At 53.7% G+C, this 19,634-nt stretch overlaps 1 protein-coding gene across 1 annotated transcript in view; it reads right to left on the reverse strand.

Moving 5' to 3' along the window:
• The window catches only part of ATP2B2 (ATPase plasma membrane Ca2+ transporting 2), a 174,497-nt gene that overhangs the window by 80,197 nt on the left and 74,666 nt on the right, over window positions 1–19,634 (reverse strand). Inside the window, exons 3-5 of the mRNA XM_036267151.1 lie at window positions 12,357–12,554; window positions 6,293–6,550; window positions 5,163–5,288 (exon numbers count right to left, since the gene is read on the reverse strand). Coding sequence (XP_036123044.1) covers window positions 5,163–5,288; window positions 6,293–6,550; window positions 12,357–12,554 — 582 coding nt within the window. The remainder of the gene's footprint in view (window positions 1–5,162; window positions 5,289–6,292; window positions 6,551–12,356; window positions 12,555–19,634) is intronic.

Genomic DNA, 19,634 nt, shown 5'->3' on the forward strand with positions numbered 1-19,634 from the left:
GAGGGATCGTTGCTTCTGTGGGACTTTCACTGGAGGTCCTGGCCCAGGAGGGTTCAAGACCAGTGGCCTTCGCGAAAGGCAAAGGAAGGCTGAGGAGCTGCTCCGTGTAGAGGAAGCCGAGGGGCAGGGCATCTCTCTCTCTCTCTCTCCATACATTTTTTATCTTCACCCAAGGACAGTTTTGTATTTATCTTCAGATAGAGCGGGAGGGAGAAAGGGAGGAAGAGAGAGAGAAACATCGATGCGAGAGAAGACACATCGAGTGGCTGCCACTCATATGACCCCAACTGGTGCCGGGGACAAACCGCAACTGAGGTACGTGCCCTTAGCGGGAACCGAACCTGGGACTCTCCGGTCTGTGGGTGGATGCTCTAACCCCTGAGTCAAACCGGCCGGGGCGACAGGGCACCTAAATGCCACACCGTGTCCTGCACTGGGCCCCAGCTGGAGGAGGCTGTGGGGACAGGAGGCAAACGTGGATGTGGTCAGTATAGTAAGCGGCAGCACTTCATCAGAGTGGTTTCCTGAATCAACAGCAGCGCTGTGGTTGCACACGGGAGTGTCCTTTCCTTAGAGAACAGACCTGACGGAGGAAGGGCCCAGGCCCCCGCGTGTGCGTGACAAGGAGGAGGGAGGCTCCTGAAAGAGCAGACAGGGCTAACTGGTAGCAACAGTTGTCAGAGGGAAGGGCGTGTAGGTGTTCTTTGTACTATTCTTGCCATTTTTCTAAAAGTTTGAAATTATCTTAAAATACAAATGTAAAACAGAAGAAACAGGCCCAGGTCAGAGTTTCTGCTCTGGGGCCCACCCCTCTGTTGCGTGACCCCCAAAAGGGTTAAAGAATGGGGATGTCTGGTCAACACTTAAACACTGGGGCGCTGCGCACGAACACCCGGCACAGGGACGCTGCGGCGCGCTGAGTGGCAGTCCCTGGGCAGCAGCGGGGGTAGCTGCGCTCTGGTTTGGCGCCCATGTTCTCCCTGCTGGGGTTGGGGACATGTGAGCTGTGACCCCTGACTGTTTCTACTGCCTGGTCCGAAGAACCGGACATGGGCTGGAGCCTCCTGGCCGTCCTGGGGAGGGAGCTCCAGGCCTTTAGGATTTCCTTGTGCCCCGGGCACTGGGGACATCAGAGTCTTTCTGAAGGCTGGTCTGCCCCATTTGGCAGATGAGGAGGCTGAGGTCTTGGGGGCCAGAGGTCACAGCCGTAGCCGACGGAGGGAGGGCTGGAACCTGAGTGCTCTGTCTCCAAAGGCTGCTCTTGTTCCACACGTAGCACCTCACACAGCACCACTTGCAAAGAAAGGACAGTCACCTCTGTCTGTGCACGTGGTCTCCACACAGCCCTATGGGGTAGGCAGGGGGAAGGGCCCCCCAACTGCTCCCTCATTGCACAGACACAAACATGGAGGCTCCGAGAGATGAAGGGACCTGTCCAGGACCACAGGCCAGGCACGGCTTTGCCAGCTGACTCAGAACTGGAGTGTCCTTTGCCTTCCTCTAGGCTGAAGCAGTGTGCCAGAGGCCACAAGGGGGTTTCTGAACTACCAGGGAGACCCTGCAGGCGCCCCCAGCCTGGTCCCTCTGTGTTTCCCAAGGGTCATCTGACCAGAAGGCCCACCAAGGCCTTCCAGCAAAGGGACAGGGACTGAGGTGTCTGGTCAGGTGCAAAAATGAGCATCCAAATGGCAGCTATCCAGAATTCAGTGCACTGGGGAGGAGAGCAATCAGGGAAAACTCCCTGGAGGAAGCAGGCTCCTGTAGGCTGAAGGTGGGAGGAGCTGGATGGGGGAGAGAAGGCAGGCAGCCCAGAGAGAGGGAAAGGGACAGTCGAGATGAAGGAAGGGAGAGGGAAGTGGATACTTTGACACAATCATGAGCTGGGTTACTCTCCCATTTTACAAGTGAGAAATGGAGGCTCAGAAAGAATAAGAAACTTGTCCAGGGTCTCCCAGCCAATAAGGGGCAGAATTGGAACTGGAACCCAAGACTATTTCACCAAGTCCAGGGACTAGGAAAGGGAACCAGCTCATTGTGAGCCTTCCCCTGCCGGCACTATGCTGGGTAGGGCTCCACCTGTATCACACACCAGGACACCCCACTGTCCTCACAGGTAAACTGAGGCTGAGAGAAGTGAAGCAACGTGCCCGAGGCCACAGAGAGAGTTCATTCCAGAACCTGGATCTGGCTCAGCCTGGCCCAACTCTGCTCTTCCTACAACTCAGCGCGGCCTCTTTCCTCGCGCCGGCAGGCGGTGCCCGAGTCCCTGGGTGGGCAGGGCCCAGGGGTGGGCTGGGCTGACCTCCTGATGACCTTGGGCCCGGGCTCCTGCCTGCTGGGCCCCGCTTGGGTGAGAGGATCGATGCAGAAGTGTATCGCAGTGTGTCTGTCCTGATCTCTGTCTGTCTCTGTATGGCCAGAGATGGAAGAAGCCCATTAAAGTGAGACCCATTCGATGTGTTTGTGGCAGGAGCGCAGGTGGGTTTTGTTCTTAATTTCATTTGAGATGGTTTGCGCAGAGCAAAACTCGGTCAACATTCCGAGGCTGTGCCCGGATGGGCCAGCACAGTGTGGTTGTCACAGGCTGCCACGTAGGCCCCAGGCAGCATGGGAGTGATGCCAGGGGTGGTGCTCAGAGGAGGTTTCGTGAAGGAGGCAGGCTGAGCAGACGGGCAGAAGTTAAAAGAGCAATGCCAAAGGGAGAGGGGGCCCTTAGGGAGAAGGGAGCAGCCTCAGCACAGGCAGGGCGGAGGGGACGGAGCCAGGGGTCTGTAGGAGAGGTCAGGGTGAGAGGGTGTGGTGAACCCGTGATTTTCATGTCCATTCAGTGCTTGGGCCTACTCTATAACACTCCCTCCCACAGCCTGTGCAGACCCTGCTCATACACAACCAGTGACGGGGAACTCACCACCTTACAGGCAGCCTCTTTTGTTCTAGAATGTTTCTTCTGTAACAGAATTTTTCTCTTCCCAGTTAGATTGCTTTCTATTGGGTTGACTCTGCCTCTTTCTCACTCTTTTCCCAGGAGCCTGGGCCAAGCCGCATGCCCACCCCCCGTGCGGTTGTTTCTGAACGTCGGCCCTGCTGCTTGCAGCCAAGTTTCGATTTCTTCAGTCTCATCCACCCTGCGCTCTGGTGATCTCCGTGGCTCCTGGCTCCTGCTTTCTTTTTGCCACGCTCCCTGGGCTGGTGGTCTCTGCGACCTTGATGGGCACACTTTCCATAGTGTGACAGGACAAGGTTCCAGGGAAGGCCACGGGAAACCTCCCACCAGATAGCCCGCACCACAGGAATCAGCACAAACTGGCCGACATCTCCTGGCCTCCGGCCCAGCCTTCTCCATCTTGTCCACGCGGGCACCGTGGGAGACCATGGCTGCTGTCTCCTGCGGTCCAAAGGCCCAGAGTCAACGTCATACCTAGGCTTCCAGCCAGTTGTATAGGCTGAAACCAAAGCAATGGTTCAACTTGAGCTTGGGGTGCCCCATGGTATCTCTCTTCCCTCAGTGTCAGAGACTACCCATTCCCTAGCTGAGGACTCATGCTGACCCCACTGTGACCCTACCAGTTTGGGCTTCACAGGATACTTGCTAAGACCTGGGTACCTTTTGTCTGTCCCTGGTCTCCTGTTCTTCCTCACTGAAGGCAGAGCTCACTGCCAAGTCTCGAAGGGCCTGGGGGTCTCTTAGGATCCCTTGGTCTCTGGGACATCCAGTTCCTTGGAGACATCCTACCACCCCTCCCCGGTTATGAGGCTTCTTGACTAGAGGAAGGGACACAACGTCGACTCAGGCCCAGCGCCTCCCCTTGACTTCCACTGGTCCAGACGACCCACCTGACGCGCCTAGCTGGTTCTCCCAAGAACGCTCACCTCTCCGCTAACCGCTTCAGTCCAGAGGATGGAACAGGGCCACAGGACCATGGCCCTAAGCTCTCATGTGTCCCTAAGTTCCAAGAGGGCGTTTGAGGCTTCCATCCTCTCCAGCAGACCTGCTGAACGTCCTCTGTGCATTTCTAGGATGCCCCCGACTCCTTCAGGCCTCTTGCCTCTTACAGGTTTGCCTCTGCGAGCAGGGCCCTTCCTCCACAACTGTTTGGTGGGCCGCCCCCACACTTAAACCCGCCCAATCCCACCTCCCCGTTCTGTTCCCTTACGGCTTTCGTACACCTTCCTCACTCTTCTACTGTGGGATGAGCTGTCTGCCGGCCTGCTTATGTCAGCCTGGCTGGGCTGGAGGTTCCCGAAGCCAGAGGCGGGCCCCACTGCTCGGCCCGGGCCGGGCCCAGGGTAGCTGATCAGAGGACGTTTGGTGAGCACCGCTAGGCAATGGGGCCTTCTGGGTGCCCGTGTTGGAGGGACGGTGGTCACCTGGCTGGTGCCTTACCTCTGCAGGATCTCCCCAATTCCTTTCTTGCCCCCTGCAGCAGCCAGAGTGAGATTTTAAAAACGTAAATGTGATCAGTTCACTACTTTCCAGAGAATCTACATCACATGAAAAATCTCTGTCTTGCTCACAGTCCTCCTGCCTGTGGGACTCTGCACCTGCGGTTCCTTCTGCCTAGTATACCTTTCCCTGGGAAGTCACAGGCCAGTCTTGCTCATCATTCACACCTCAGCGCACGCAGGGCCTCCCCTGGCCTCTCCGGCCACCTGCCTCCCATTGTCCTGCTTTATTTTTGTCACACACTTAGCACCGTCTGGAATTTTCCCACAGCCTACCTCTCCTCACTACACCACAGCCCCCGAGGGCCGAGGCCTCATCTGCCCCACTCCTTCCTATTTCTCTAGCACCCAGCCAGTGCCTAGCACACAGGTGTCCCAAACATGTGTCACCTGGCTGATTCGTTCTCATCACTGATGAGAATGGGCTTCCGTGTTTGCTTCTCAGAAAACCAAGTCACTAGAAGGTCAGTTGCACGAAGGCAGGGTTCGTTGTCGTTTCATTCACTGCACTATCCCCAGAGCAGCGCTGAGCCCAGTACTCAGTGCACGTTCGCTGGAGCAAAGAGAGGAAGTTCTCCCTTGGGGCTGAGCTGGCCGGAGACCTGGAGCCACGGACCAAAGCCTCCAAGACCCTCCAGCCTCACGAAGGGGCCATATGCACCCTCTTAGGGTGCAGGAACTCGCAATGGGCGTGAGCACACTGCCGGGCCGCAGCTCACCTGACAGCAGCATGGGGTCCTTGTCCACGGACTTGCGCACCTGGTCAGACTCCCCGGTCAGGGAGCTTTCGTCGATCTTGAGGTCGTTGCCCTGGATGAAGAGGCCGTCGGCAGGGAGGAGATCACCTGATGGGAGGAAGGTCAAGAGAGTCAGCAGGGTCTCAGGTGGCTGAAGAGGCTGGAATGTTCCCCTAAAGTTATGATTATAAGGTAAGGTTCACCGCTGGGGACCAGCTGCCTAGAGCTCTCGGGGTGCAGGAGCCAAGATGGCGCCCCTCCCAGGCCAACAGGCAGCTGGAAGCCAGAGCCAATGTGAGTGACAAGGCCGGAGGGCTGAGGTCGGCCCAACAACAATTGTAGCTCAAGCAGGCATGTTCTTTAGTTCATTAAGTGCTTCTCTTGGCCTCCTATGGTTTTGAGGCCTAATCTTCTCAATTCATTCTCTGGTTTCAACTACAATTTGAGGAATTATTTTGAAAGGGGCTAGTCTCTCTGGGCTAGGCGGAGGAGACGCCAGGACAGCCCCATTATCAGAGGAACCCAAGCCCCTGAGGGCTGAGTGAGGAGGGGTATACTCCCATCTCGCCCCCATCTTCTGCCTCTACTTTCCCAAGGGCATACTCTCCTAAACCCCTTTGGCACCAGCCTGCCCACTTTCTCCATGGCAGTACCACAGGCTTAGAATGTTCATTCATCTATGTCGACTCCCCCTGACACCCTCTCTAGCCCAACAACCATCCATCAATTGTCGAATCAGGGATAAGAAATGGATTTTATCTCTCAAACCCATCTGAGCGTCAGCAGTCCGTGGAGTGACGTGTTGAGAAGGCTTCTGCGGCGGCACCTGGGCTCCGAGCTGTGACTGATTAGTAGTGTCGGCTATGGGCACAGGTATTTAGACTGGTGGCATGTGTACCACGTACCGGCCATTTCTGAGTTAAATGGATTTGAAAATCCTACCCGCTCTAGGAAGTAGCCTTCTACTTCCAAAGGATCTCAGAAGACATCTTGGCTTGGGGTCAGCCTTCAAGGGGCCCACCCCCTTCCCTGGGTCAGCCTCTTTGGGTCTGCTTGGCCTGTCCCACCTCTGCTCCAGCTCTAGCACCTTGCTCTATGGCTGGGACACTTACCATATTTGATTTGGGCGATGTCCCCAACCACAATCTCGGCCACGGGGATCTGGACCACCTGGCCCGCCCGGACCACGGTGAACTTCTGCTCCTGCTCGATGCGGCTCTGCAGGCCCCGGAACTGCTTCTCTTTGCTCCAGTCATTGAAGGCCGTGACCAGAACCACACAGATGACTGAGAGGAGGATGGCAGCCCCCTCGATCCAGCCTGCTTCTGCCTCCCCTTCATCCTCTGCCCCGGCCTGGGCTGCGGCGCACCCTGCAGAGAGCAGAGGAAGCAGGTGGTGTGGGATCAGCTAGGCAGAAGGGGCTCGGGGGCCTGGCTTGAAATCCCAGCTCCGCCAAGCAAAAAATGTTGATAATGGGATAATCATGATACATTTATCCAGTGTGTCTGGGAGCCAGCCCTCTCTCTGTGCAGAGTGTATCACACACATCATCTCAGAGCTCTCCGTCTGCCCATTTCACAGGTGTGGAAGCTGAGGCTCCTTAGAGAGGCCGAGTGACTTGCCAAAGCTGGGAAGGGCAAGCGGGGAGCTAGGGCACTGGCTTCAGACCCACTGTCTTAGCTACTTTGATTTTCTGTCTTTGTTCGAGCTGTGAGATCTCGGGTAAATGACCTCACCTCTCTGAACCTCAGTTTTCTCATCTGTAAAGTAGGAAAAATGTGCTTTATCTTGGGGACCGTTGTGAGGGTTGAAATGGAATGGGGTAAGGTCCACGGCATCTCCAGCACAGACCTGGCACAAAGGAGAGGCCTGATTCATGGGAAAGAGGAAAAGATGGCACAGAACGGGGTCAGTCAACACGGAACCTGCTTTAGGGTCTGAAATGCAGTTTGGCTGCTGTCCTTTCCTTCCATTCTCCCAGCAGCCACGAGGCAGCTTTCTAGGTCGGGGTGTAGGAGCCACAGCACTGGACCTGCCCTCCGACGAGCTGGTCTGAACCCCACTGCTGTCCCTGTGCAACCCTGGGTAAGTCGCTGCCCTTCCTGAACTGTAGCATCCTCGTCTGTAAAAGGGGAGTCACTGAGACCACTTTCTGGGCTCAAGGAAAAGGGGGTGAAAGCTCCAGCCTGTGCTCAGCCACAGGAGGTTCTCACTCAGCCCTTGTTGGATTTGAGTCCCTACTACACAGTGAGGATGCCCATCTCCATCTGAGCCTCCGTGTGACCTACAGTGACCCTGCACGCCACATCCTTCCCCATTGAACCTCCCAGTCTGGGCCTGTCCACATGATGCTAAGTGCTAGGGCCTTTCCTAGCCCTTCATATATTCTGTCTCCTGCCTCCCGACAAGGATCCAGACAGTGAGCCGTATTGCCGCATTAACAGATGAGAAAACTGAGACCCTAAGAGGTGAGGTAACACAGCCAAAGGGATTGCTGCAGCCAGGACTAGCTCAGGCCCTTTTTCCTACTGGGGTGGGATCGGGGTGGAGAGCGGCCCTTTCCCTGTCTGACCATCTACTCCTGGAAAACGCAGAGTAGTTCCCATCCCTGGGGGCTGGGTAGGGAACTGGGCTATTTGCAAGACCTGCTATATGCCGAACATTCACTTTAATCCTCAATGCAATGATCCTGGCTGAAAAAAGGGAAGCAGTTCAGAGAGGGGCAGTGACTCACCTGGGGTCACACAGCAGATCTGGAGTTTGAATCTAGGCCTGAGCCTAGCATCTGACACTGGACCTGGCCTGCCCACTGTCCCTGAGCCCACACCCCCTCTGCCACATGCTGGCCTCATGTGGAAAAGTAGAAGATGTTGCCATAGACCTGTGGCCAATTGTATGGAGTCCAATTCACTCCCAAGGAAGAGAGGAGAGCAGCTTTAAGAGACCCTAGCAGGAGCACCTGGGAAAGCCAGGGGACAGAAACAATATGACAAGAAGGCCAAGTGGTACCAGGGAATGTTTTTCAGCTCCCTGCTCCTGGTGCGTCCAGGCTGGGGACAGTGTAGAATCACTGAGGCCCAGCTGCATGTGCCCCTGGAAAATTCCACCTCTGTCGCAGAACCAGCCGTTCCTCGCAGCCTAGTTAACAACCGCATCACCGCATGGGCTTCTGAAAGCTACCTTTTCCCCCCTTTGTGAATTTCAAGACTTTTCCAGTAATTTTAAACTGGACCAGCCTTTGGTGGTAATGATACTCATAATCATGCTGATGACAACTGACATTGGGCCAGCTCTGAGTTCAAATCCTGGCTGTACGACTTAACTGCTGCGTACCCATGAGCTGTCTACTGAACCACTGTGCCTGGGTTTTCTCGTCTGCAGAATGTGGGTATGGCAGGCGCTCCCTCCTAGGCGGCTGAGAGGACTCAGGGTGAGCCTTTACGTAAAGCATCTACTGCAGTGAGCACGCAGCAAAGGCTCAGATACAGCGGCTGCTTCCTGTCGCCCAGGGTCTGGCACACACCATTGCATTCGAGTTCCCCAGCCAGCCTGGGTGGGGATCCAGCTGTATTTCACACCACGTGATAATGGGAGGTGGGGAACCAGGGTGCCCCTCTACCACCGTGAATGACACCAATAAACCACCACCCCCCAAACTGGAAAACACAGGTGAACCTTGCTAAACACAAACCCAGCCTCCGGAAATGCATGCTCCGGGACAGGGGAGTTATCTGAGACGCAGAGCCCAGAGCTGCACTTTGCAGGACTCCTGTTGTCCCTTGGCCCTGCTGCATACTCTGTGCTTGGGAAGGCTGTTCCTTCCCCGTCGCAGGCTTCGTCACTGGGCCCCCATCAGATACCGAAGCATTTAGGACACTTGGGGACAGCGCAGGACAGTGGAAAGCCTTCAGGTGCTGGAATTGGAAAGACCTGGCTTCAAACCCAGGCGTTTCTGTGGGACTGAGAGTAAGTGACTTGGCCTCTTTGAGCCTCAGTTTGGACCGCTGTAAAGTGGGATGACCCCAGGGACTTTGTGAACCCTAGACCTAGTCAAGGCCTGGCACGGTACACAATAAACACTGGTCCTCTCCCACTTTTCATGAGCTGCTTTCGCTGGACTGGCCTCTGGAAACCAAGGCCCAGCGGTTGAGTAGCATTTGCCCCCACTGCCTCGACCCCCGGTCTCCCTGCTGCCCTTGCGGATTCCATGCCAAGGAGCCCCCTGGGCTCTTGAGGGCTCTCACTCTGCCAGCTAAAGCCCATTAGCTTTGATCTCCTCTGAGCACTGTCTGATGGTTACATGTTGCCCTGAAATAGCCAGAAAGTGGGGGTATGGATCTCTGGGTTAGGTACTGAGCCACTGGGAGCCGCTGGACCCTGGGGACAACTCCTGCTGTGTGGTGCAATTAGGGAGAGGAGACCAGGAAGGGGAAGAAAGAAGGGAGTGGGCGGGCCTTGCTGAGATCTCCTCTGGGGCCCTCAGACGGGCAGGGCAGGATCGTGACCGCAGCTGCTCTCCCTGGACCTGGGGTTTTCTAGGGTGTGGCCTGTGTGACCTTGGGGAACCCACGTGGGCTCTCTGGGCCTCCCTCTGCTTGTTAACCAGTAAAATGGGGAAGTTACTGCCTAGGTGGTTATCAGGGCCTGGCATCAAATAAGGGCCCTCAAAACTGGTCAAGCCACAATCGTTTTCTAAGCACCTACTATGTGCTTGTCACTCTGGCACCAGGGAAACTACATTGGCCGGGAGTTGGGAGCACAGAGTATGTCAATCCTAGTCCTGCACAAACACGCTGTGTGAGCTCTGACAAGAGTCTAGAGATCTCTGAGCCAAGAGAGAAAATGGGGACGGGCAGTGGGTGCTGCAAGGCACTCGACAGCCTGCTAGTCCATCACCAGCAGCACTTTTTACGTAACTGATGAAGCCTGTGTCCGACTTGGCAGGGGGTGGTCCTGGCAACATAGACGGTCCAGAGCTCAGAGCTCAGGCCAGGGCCCGGGTGTGGGGAGGTTAAGTACCGTCACAAAGTTCAGGAACTTCACTCTGTGGGGCTAGTGCACAGCTGCCCTCATCGACCCAGAGTGTGGTCTGCACCAGCGTCTCAGCGCAAGGCAGGGACGGGCAGTGAAAAGAACTGGAAGACTTGGGTTTCCAATCCAGCCCTAGTGTGTACACGCTGTGTGATGTTAGGCAAGTCCTTCTTCACTCTCGGCCTTGGTTTCCCCCTCTGCAGATGGAGGTGACTACAGCCATCTGTTTGGAGGGCTCTGGGAAGGGTTCTCCCTGGCACTCACTGGGAGCTCTCTGTGTGCCCCCACTCTCCCCTCTCCACCACTTACCCTCTGAGTTCTAGTCTTGCACTGAATTGGGTCACATGAGGCCACCTACTCAGCTGGCATGGCCTTGACCCCATCTCTTTCTGCGGAATCGGAGCGAGGGCTCAGAAGCCAGACGTCTGTCTGAGTCATAGTTCCTGGAGTGTGACGGAGAAGTCATTTCCTACCTCAGGGCCTCTGTTTCCTGGATCATTATAGCACCTACCCACAGGGCTGTTGTGAGGATCAGATGAACTTCTACGGTAAAAGCCCTCAACTAGTGGTGGTTATAAAAATAGTAAGGACAATTATTATGTGTTTGTATCACATCCTTGGTTCTGTTCAAGGTTTATTCAAATAGCCATGTACAATCATTTACATTTTCTATAAAACTTCTGCAAAGAATGCTGCCCATTATTCATCTCTTATAATGAACCATGTGGAAGTTCATCCCAGAATTCGTTGTCAGGGGACATGCTAGCTTCCTACAGAACTGTTTTTCCTCCTGTTGAGAACTTGAGCTATGTAAACCATCCCAATTCCCTTTCTGCCTTGGTTGCCAGGAAGCTCAAAAGCAAACTTATATCCCAATCTGAAAAAGAAATGGGAGTGTTCCAATACAACTTTATTTTTACACAACGAAGGAGGAATTTCATGTAAAAGTCACGTCACAAAATAGTATTCTTTTGATTTTTTTCAACCATTGAAAAATGTAAAAACCAATCTTAGTTCATAGGCCAATCTTAGTTCAAAAACAGGAAAGTGAGCCTGACTGGGCCCATGGGCTGTAGTTTGCAATTCCTGCTCTACGTGTGTGTGTGTGTATATATATATATATTATTTTTTTTAATCCTCACCCAGGATATTATTCCATAGATTTTCAGATGGACTGGGAGGGAGGGAAAGAGAGAGAGAGAGAGAGAGAGAGAGAGAGAGAGAGAAACATCAATGTGACAGAGACACATCGATCGGCTACTTCCCGCATGACCCCAACCAGGGCCGGGGATTGAACCGCAACTGAGGTATATATCCTTGACCAGAAATGAACCCGGGACTCTTTGGTCCATGGGCCGACGCTCTAACCGCTGAACCAAACCGGCTGGGGCCTGTTTTAGAATATTCAGTGCATGAATTATTTTCATAGTTGCACGCCTCAAGGAGTCAGTGACTTGGGATTTGGGGGAAGCCCAGCTTTGGAGCTGAAGGAGGGTCACTCAGAGGCTGGAGCATCCAGAGGGCAGGGGACCTGAGAGGAGCTCTGTGATAGGGCTGAAACACTGTCAATCAAAGAGCGTGAATGTTGCCCACCAGGTAAGCAATTTGGGGGCTTTGTCCTCAGGTATGAGACTGGGGAGTCCTCAGAGAGCAGTCTGGACATATGTCCACAGCCACCCCACTGGGACTCTATCCAATAGAACCAGACTCTCTCAGGGAGGGGCCTGGGCAGCAGTTTTCCTAACAAGTCCCACTGCAAAACCCAAGGACTCTTCATTAGCTGGGTGACCTAGAGCAAGTTAACGTAATTCTCTGTGCCTCCTGTCTTTAAAATGGGTGTCATCGTGGACCTTACCTCAACGGATGTTAGGAGGACAACAGCCCAGAGCTTGGCATGCTGTAAGTGCTCAATGACTGATCGCTGTCATTATTACTATTGTCGGTCCAGCCCTTGCATTTCACACATGGGAACACTGGGGGCGGGGCTCTGAGCCTGGGCTTTGGCTCCGCCACTGATTGGCTGTGCGTGAGGCCCTACCCTTGGGACTTGGTTTCCTCACCTGGAAGGAGCAGTGGCCGGAGCCCTGAGTGCCCGGGATGAGCCAGGCACACATGCTGCAGGGAGGGGGCAGGACCCCTGCTTACCTTCGTTGCCCTCGCCAGGTGGGTGGTAGAAGGAGAGCCCCAAGGAGATGATGGCCGCGATTTCCAGGATGATCAGTGTCACATCTTGCAGCGCTTCCCACACGAGCTGCAGGAAGGTTTTTGGCTTCTTTGGAGGTATAAAGTTTTGTCCAAAAATCTGCCTTCTCTTTTCCAGGTCTGGAGCAGTACCTGGCAAACCTGTGGACAGAGTGCAGAGAGGTTGGCCAGGAGAGCCCAGGAGAGACACACACATTCCTGGAATTGTCCCAAGTGGGTCTGGCCACATGGCAAAGGATGGAGAGAGGAAAAATCAAAGCAGGAAGAGGTCTAGAGCCCCGTGCTCCCCAGAACCTGTGAATGTGACCCTTTCTGGGAGAATGGTCTTTGCAGATATAATATAAGATCTTGAGATGAGTTCACTCTGGATTATCTAGATAGGCCCTAAATCCAATGACAAGCATCCTTACAAGAGACAGAAGAGGAGAAGACACAGACACAGAGGCAAGAAGGCCGTCTGGAGGTGAAGCAGAGAGTGTAGTGATGCAGCCACAAGCCATCAAGAGCTGGAAAGTCAAGGGATGGAAAGCTCCCTAGAACCTGTGGAGGGAGCGTGGCTGCCGACACCTTGATTTCAGACGTCTGGCCTCCAGTCTGTGGTCACATGTTACAGCTGCCCCAGAAAGTGAATACCCACCATCATGCCCACCTCACGCCCACACTCTTGCTCCTGCTTTGCACTTGCCTGACCTGTTGAGAGCACAGACTTGGAAGCTTCTGCCAGGTTAGAGTCCCAGACTGTGCCCTTAGCATTCTGAGCCCAGTGCCTTCCTCTGCAATGAGGATGGTGAGCCTACCTAACCATGGGTGCCTGTGAGCATCTCATGAGATAATTCATGCAGTCAACGAGTATTTGCTGAGCACCTACTATGTGCCTGGCATTGTTCTGGACACTGGGATAGAGGGGCAAATAGGACAGAGTGCCTGCACTGAGGAGCTGACCCCAGAGGACACACATGACATGCCTGAGTGGTGCTTGGGGGGTGGCGGATGCTCAGCTGGGTGGTTATGGCCCCAACTTCTCTCCGGTGCATTTGTACCTTAGAAGAGGAGCCTGAAACAGAAAACTCTCACATGGAAATTCAGGGGTGTGAGAGTCAGAGGCCAGATCCAGTGGAAGGGGCACGCGTCACTGGCTGCTGGGCCCTCAAAGGTGAGTGCTTTGACTGTCTTATCTCTTTCCTTTGATGTTACCCTGGGTCACCCCAAGTCACTGGTGTGTCGTTTCATTTTTCCCTAACCAGTGCCCTGGCACACGTCCTGCCTTGTTCGGGCTGCTCAATGAGCAAGGAAGGGCCTCTCCTTCCATCTACAATGGTGAGCCCACTCCTGGGCCCCTCTGCTGAGAAGCCGTCCCCTCCACCCCAGGCAGACCGCACCTCCCTGCCTTCGCCTCCAGCACGGCCGTGACCACAGCAGGGTTTACCTGTTTCCCGACTTGTGTCCAAACTGTGCCTTGGTAAAAAGACCAGTTTGATTCCTTTCCTCAGGGCCTGGCACTTGAGGCCACCAACCACCTTAGACTCCTCCCACCCACTGGACATAGGTGACACGTTCGAGTGTTGCGAGTTTGGCCTGGGGTGTCATATGGAAAATCCATGAATGGTCCCCTGCAGCTGGGCAATGCCAGTCCTGTCCCTGAGGCCAGCCCAACCCAAGTTCACCTGTGTTTAATGAAGACAGCCGGGGGGACAGGGAGGGGCGGGAGAGGGACACACACCTCATCAGACCTCTGGCCTCAGTCCACTCATGAGAAGGGGGAATCAGAGGGATCCCAGAACAGCACCATTATTGGCCTGCTGGGGCCAGAGCCGGAACACTGGGCTGTCAGTTACGGGAGCATGTGGTCTGATGCCACACAGGCATGGGATTCTAACAATCTGTCATTTGTTGGCTCATTCATCCATTCGTTCATTCACTGCATGTTTCTCGAACCTCCTCCACGGGCCCAGCCTGGTGTTGGGTGCTGGGGAGAGTGATGAGAAGGAAACAGTCCAATGGTTCATGGATGTAACAACTCAGTGGTCCTGGGAGTCCAGTCTATGGCTCAGGGGTACAAGGAGATGGGCAATTCCTGCCTGGAGTTTAGGTGCTGAGCCTCCCTCTATTGCTGACAATGAGACCTCTGTCCGGACCTTCCAGGGGCCTGACTGGCAGAGACCCTGCGGGATAGGCTGGGAATGACTCCTCCACCGCCTTGCCTATTAGTGTGGGTAAGCTCCGGAGATCCAATGTCCTGCCTGTGTACCGAGAATGAGGGATCTCAGAGCTGGGTTACGCCCATTTTAGAGATGGGGAGACTGAGGCCTTCATGAGACCAGGCCTGCCCTGTTCTAATCACACACGATGCAGAGTGATTCTAGAAACTGCAGGAAGTTTCCCTGTTTTTCCTCCGTCGTCTAATTCTATCCACAGCCAATGTCTGCAATTCTTTCACTTGGGCTTTATTCCTTTAACTAAAAACTCCAGTTCCTTTAGATCCCCTGAGAGGGGGAAGCCATCACCAGTCTGGAGACCATGGTGTGAATGAGTTTCAGGCTTTTTCCTGGGAGTGGGTTTTGATAAAGGAAAGAAGGGAGAACTCCAGAGGGGGGTGGGCCTCTGAGGAAGGGGCTATGACCAGTCAACACTGGCCTGTTGTAGCGGTTTGCTATGCCTTTGGCCGCCCGGTTCCTTTGTCCGAGACTCAGTTTCCCCATCTTGACAATAGGGGAGGTCAATAGGACGAGTGGGCCCGAAGGATCCAGGTTCCAAGGTCTGCAGGCCTGAAGTGGTCCTACTGGGGCCTGTTTGTATTTTGGGGCTCCCCATAATGTTTAGTGTAAATAAAGAGCTTCACTAAGAAGTTTGGCGAGGCTCCTCCTGATTGACAGAGAGGTGAGTCGCTGAACCTTCTGAGGGTTGGTGATTCGAATGAGCTGGGGTCTGCAGTGTGACCAGTGGAAAATGTGGGTGTTCTCTAGTTCTGGGAATCTGGCCAAGGCTCAGGGGTTCTGTCACACTGGGGATTCATAGGCCCAGCACTGAGATCCTGGGTCCTGGGACAGAACAGAAGGCAGGGGTTGCACATTCAAATAGCTGTGAGGGCCAAGGCAGGTTTTGTGAATGAGTGAAGTTGGTGGGTGGGAGACAACAGAGAGTGGTGGGGACTGGGGCAAAGCGAAGAATCTCAGCTCTTCTAAAGGGGGCAGTGATTTCTTAGCTCTTGTGGGAGAACATGGGGCCAGTGAGGCAGATTTTCTCATCTCCTAAGAGAATCTGGACACCTGGGATTTGATGTAAAATCTTCCCAGTAAAACTATTCCAGGGCCAAACACAACACATTCGTAGCTGGATTTGGCCCCTGCGTTGCTAGTTTGAGACCCCCAAGGCTATGGGCTGGGGGGGGGGCTGGAAGGGTGAGGGCACAGAGCAGAACAGCTTCGGTCACTTCCTCCTCTCTCAGGCGGCTCCCTCCCCGGCACCAGGCCCTGCCCTGAGCCACAGGCTTCTGTGAGCCCCTGTTTTTCAGAAATAACAGCTCACAATAAAAATATGTGTGTGTTCTGCTAGGGCTGTTTCCATGGAAGAAATTGTGAGGCAGTTTCCACAACAACAAACACCCTGGTGTGTACATCCGAGATGGGATCTCAGGTGCCGAGAGGCTCATATGGGGCAGCTGAACTGGCAGATGGTGGCGTGAGGTCTCACTCACCTCTCTCTCAGGGAAGGTGGGCTGAGCTGTGGCTGGGGATACCAAGCCCCAAGACTTGGGTGGAGTTTGGACTCAGATGTCATGGGTTCAAATCCAGTTCTGAGTGACTCTAGGTAAGTGCCCCTTAGTGCCTCAGTTTCCCCATCTGTAAAACGTGGGCACCAGCAGGGCGCACCTCACAGGGGTGGGGTGAGGCTCCAGCAGGATGCCGGTATAAGGTCGGCTTCGTCTGGCACCAGGTGAGGATATCGTATTACTGTGCAGTGCTAGGCAGTGTGGGAATTCACCCCTACCTCCTGGAGCAGGAAGACTGGACAGGTGGGACTTCAATAGGATGGGGAGGAGGGCGGTCCAGGTGAGGACAGGCACAGCAGGGGGGCTGTGTGACTGCAGACAAGCCACTTCTCCTCTCTGGGCTTGTTTCCCCACATGCAACATGAAGGATTGGCTTGGCCGAAGGCTGGGTGCTGGTAGCTCTGATACCTTGTATCCAGAGATGGTATTCTGAGGACCTACAGGTGGGACAGCCCAGTAGGTCCCTGTCACCCACTCCCAGGAGTGGAACTGCATAGTCTCCCTGCCTTCTGGCTGAAAATGAACATGACTAGTTTGGGGAGTAGAAATAACCGAGGCTGGTGTGAGAGCTGAATGTGTTGGAGATTCAAGGTAAAGAGCATCTCACCACTTAGCATATTAAAAGTTAATACACTGTCAAATATCTCTGGACAAGGCCAGCCAGTTCCTGAAAATTCAGAAACACAAATACCCGGGAATTGATATCGGGCGCTGTGTGGGGTTGCGGGTTTTCAGTCGTGAGTTTCTTTTTATGCAAAAGGCAGAGGGCAGAGCACTGGGAGAGGAGTCAGGTTTGTGGATGAACCTGGATCAGTTGTTTCATCCTCAGAGACTCAGTGTTGTCATCAATAAAATGGAAGCAAAAAGACTCCTAGACTATGGTGAGCCAGTCAGCTCTCTAAACAGTAAAAATACCCCAACACCTAGGGTCAGAATTTGTGTGTTCTGTTTATTACCTACAAGGAGAAAACGAAGTGCAGAGTGCGGGGACTTTGGTTGTACAGTTTTCTGTTGCAATGGCTGCTGGTTGTCACTGGATATTTGAGGAATTCTTGCCCCATAGTTCATCTCTATCCCATCTGGGACATAGACGGTATTTTTTTCTCCCCTTTAAGCCTTTGCCACTGCCAGTTCCCTACTTTTGTGCTTGGGCCACCCTCCTCTCTTTTTAGCCATTTTGGATCCAGCCTTGAGTACTACAAATGGTAGCCTCAGGCCGATAGAGGGGTTGTGTTTGGTCGGCACTGCGTTTTAAACAAATGGAATGAAAACTCAGGCTATTCCACATAAACACCCCGATGTCTGGCTCAAGGGCATGTGCGTGGACCTCAGGGAGCTGGAGATTGTGACTGAAAGTTCTCTGACCTGAACACTGGTCCCCCCTTGGCTCTGGGGACATGTTTCCAGTTAAGGAAAGCTCAGGGGTGCCAGCTTAAGTTTTCTCAGGGGCAGAGGGAAGGACTTTTATAGGTGAGCTAAAGGGGGGTGGATGATGTTGGCAGGAAGGAAAGGGAGAGTGTATACAGAGGCCATGGATGTCCTGTCACCAAGTGCCAGGGCCCAGGTACTCAGGAGCCTCTCATTTAAAGAAGCCCGAGTTCCTCCTCCTCCATTCAGTCCCTCGCAAGGTAGAGCAAGCAGTTAGGGCTGTATCAGATGATATGCATCCGGCCATCCTCTTGCTCATTTAAACAATCAACAGACATTTATTGCGCACCTACTATGAGCCAAACATTGTTCTACATGTTGGGGATACTGCAGTGAGGAAGACTGGGCTTTCAGGAAGGGTTCCCTGGAGGAAGTGTAATTAGATGGGCTTGGAAGACAAAGTGGGAGTTAATCAGGTGAAAGGGTATGGTTGGCAGGGAGAGAGAGGGTCAGCAAAGGCCTAAGAAACCCCAAAAGGCTTGGACAAAGCCAGTGTAGCTGAAGCATCCCTGGTTTGCCCCTCAGGAGAGGGGCAGATGGTCCCCACAGAAGAGAACACATCTATTTGTGCCACAAAAGGTCAACATCATGCAGGCCTTGTGGTCAGAGTGAGGGGTGATCTAATGGAGACTTTGGTGCATGGAACTCAACTTCTTGCCCTCTTCCCCTTGCCTGCCTGGTAGCTCAGTACTGAATTTGCAGTTCCCCTTCTTCCCTTTGTTTGAATTTCCTCACTTAAGTAATTTCTACTCTTTCTGTATGAAACAAACTTTCATAAGCTGCTTTAGAGGTAGGACATGCATAATTAGTCAGAATTAAAAAAAGGCGACTGAGGTAAGTAAAGGCACAGGGGCTGGGTTAGAGGTCAGAATGTAAGAACAAAGGGGTATGATGAGAGAATGGGGACATAAAATATGACTTACTTTCTGTCCTGGTGATTGGGGACAAGGCTTTGTTCTTTCTGTGTACAGGGCATCAAAACAAAACCCCTCATGCCAACAGGCTGGGATCAATGAAAAGCAGGACCTGTGGCCATTGGGAGGGCCTCAGGGTGAGTTTCCAGGCCATCCAGATGACTTCTGACCTCCCCTCCCATGGTGTGAGACCCCCTGATGCTGAGCACCCTTGTTTCCAGCAAAGTGACCCTGGAGAATTTTTTCAACCCCCAGTGGGAGCCAGAGTGAACTTTGCCCACTGAAGGTGTTTAATGTTTGGGGCAGCGTGGTGTGGCTGAGTGGACCCGTCTGCTGCCTGAGCAAATGATTTCAAGTAAAAAGCAAGCACGGTGATCACGTCCCTCAGACCCTCCCCACGCTGCCGAGTGCTACTGTGAAAACCAGCTGCTCCCTCAGATGCTGGGGGCAGGAGGCCATGGCTGCAGAGGCAGTGGTGAGGGGGAGGTAGAAATGAGCTGAGGGCAGGCTGTTTCCAGAGGTAGGGTGGGTAGGAACCAGGCCCTTGTTTCCAGCAACTTCAGAGCTGGGTTCAAATCCCAGCTTCTCTTTGGTTCAGAGTTGGTGACTTGCACAAAACATTTCTAACTCTGACCTTAGTTTCCAACTCTGTGAAATGGGATAAAAGTACAAGTGTCTTGCAGGATTGATGGAAGATCAGGACTGTGATGTGTGTAAATGGTGCCTGGCACAGTTGGCCTTCATAAACGACAGATACAGTTGTTACTACTAACTACCACCACTACTACTGAGCACTACACTACCACTAACTAGCACTACTGCTAACTGGAACACTACCACTCCTACTATGCTGGGTCTGGAAAGTGCCTCACAGATATTTCTGTTGGCACTGACAGTGCTGTGAATTGTAAGGCCCTCTTCTTCTATTGTGATCACCCCATTATGCAAGTGTGTACCCTAAGGCACAAGGTCCTTCTGTTGAGAAGGCAACTGAGTCAGGCCTCTTCCCACAGAGCTCAGCGCTCACACCTGCCCCACTCCAGCCTGATCTAGTCAAGGTGGACTGCGTCTGCTCAGAACAAATGCCCTACAGTGACCCTCCCTGATTAA

This window comes from Molossus molossus, unplaced genomic scaffold (assembly GCF_014108415.1).
Source record: "Molossus molossus isolate mMolMol1 unplaced genomic scaffold, mMolMol1.p scaffold_m16_p_18, whole genome shotgun sequence".
In the NCBI taxonomy this organism is placed as follows: domain Eukaryota; kingdom Metazoa; phylum Chordata; class Mammalia; order Chiroptera; family Molossidae; genus Molossus; species Molossus molossus.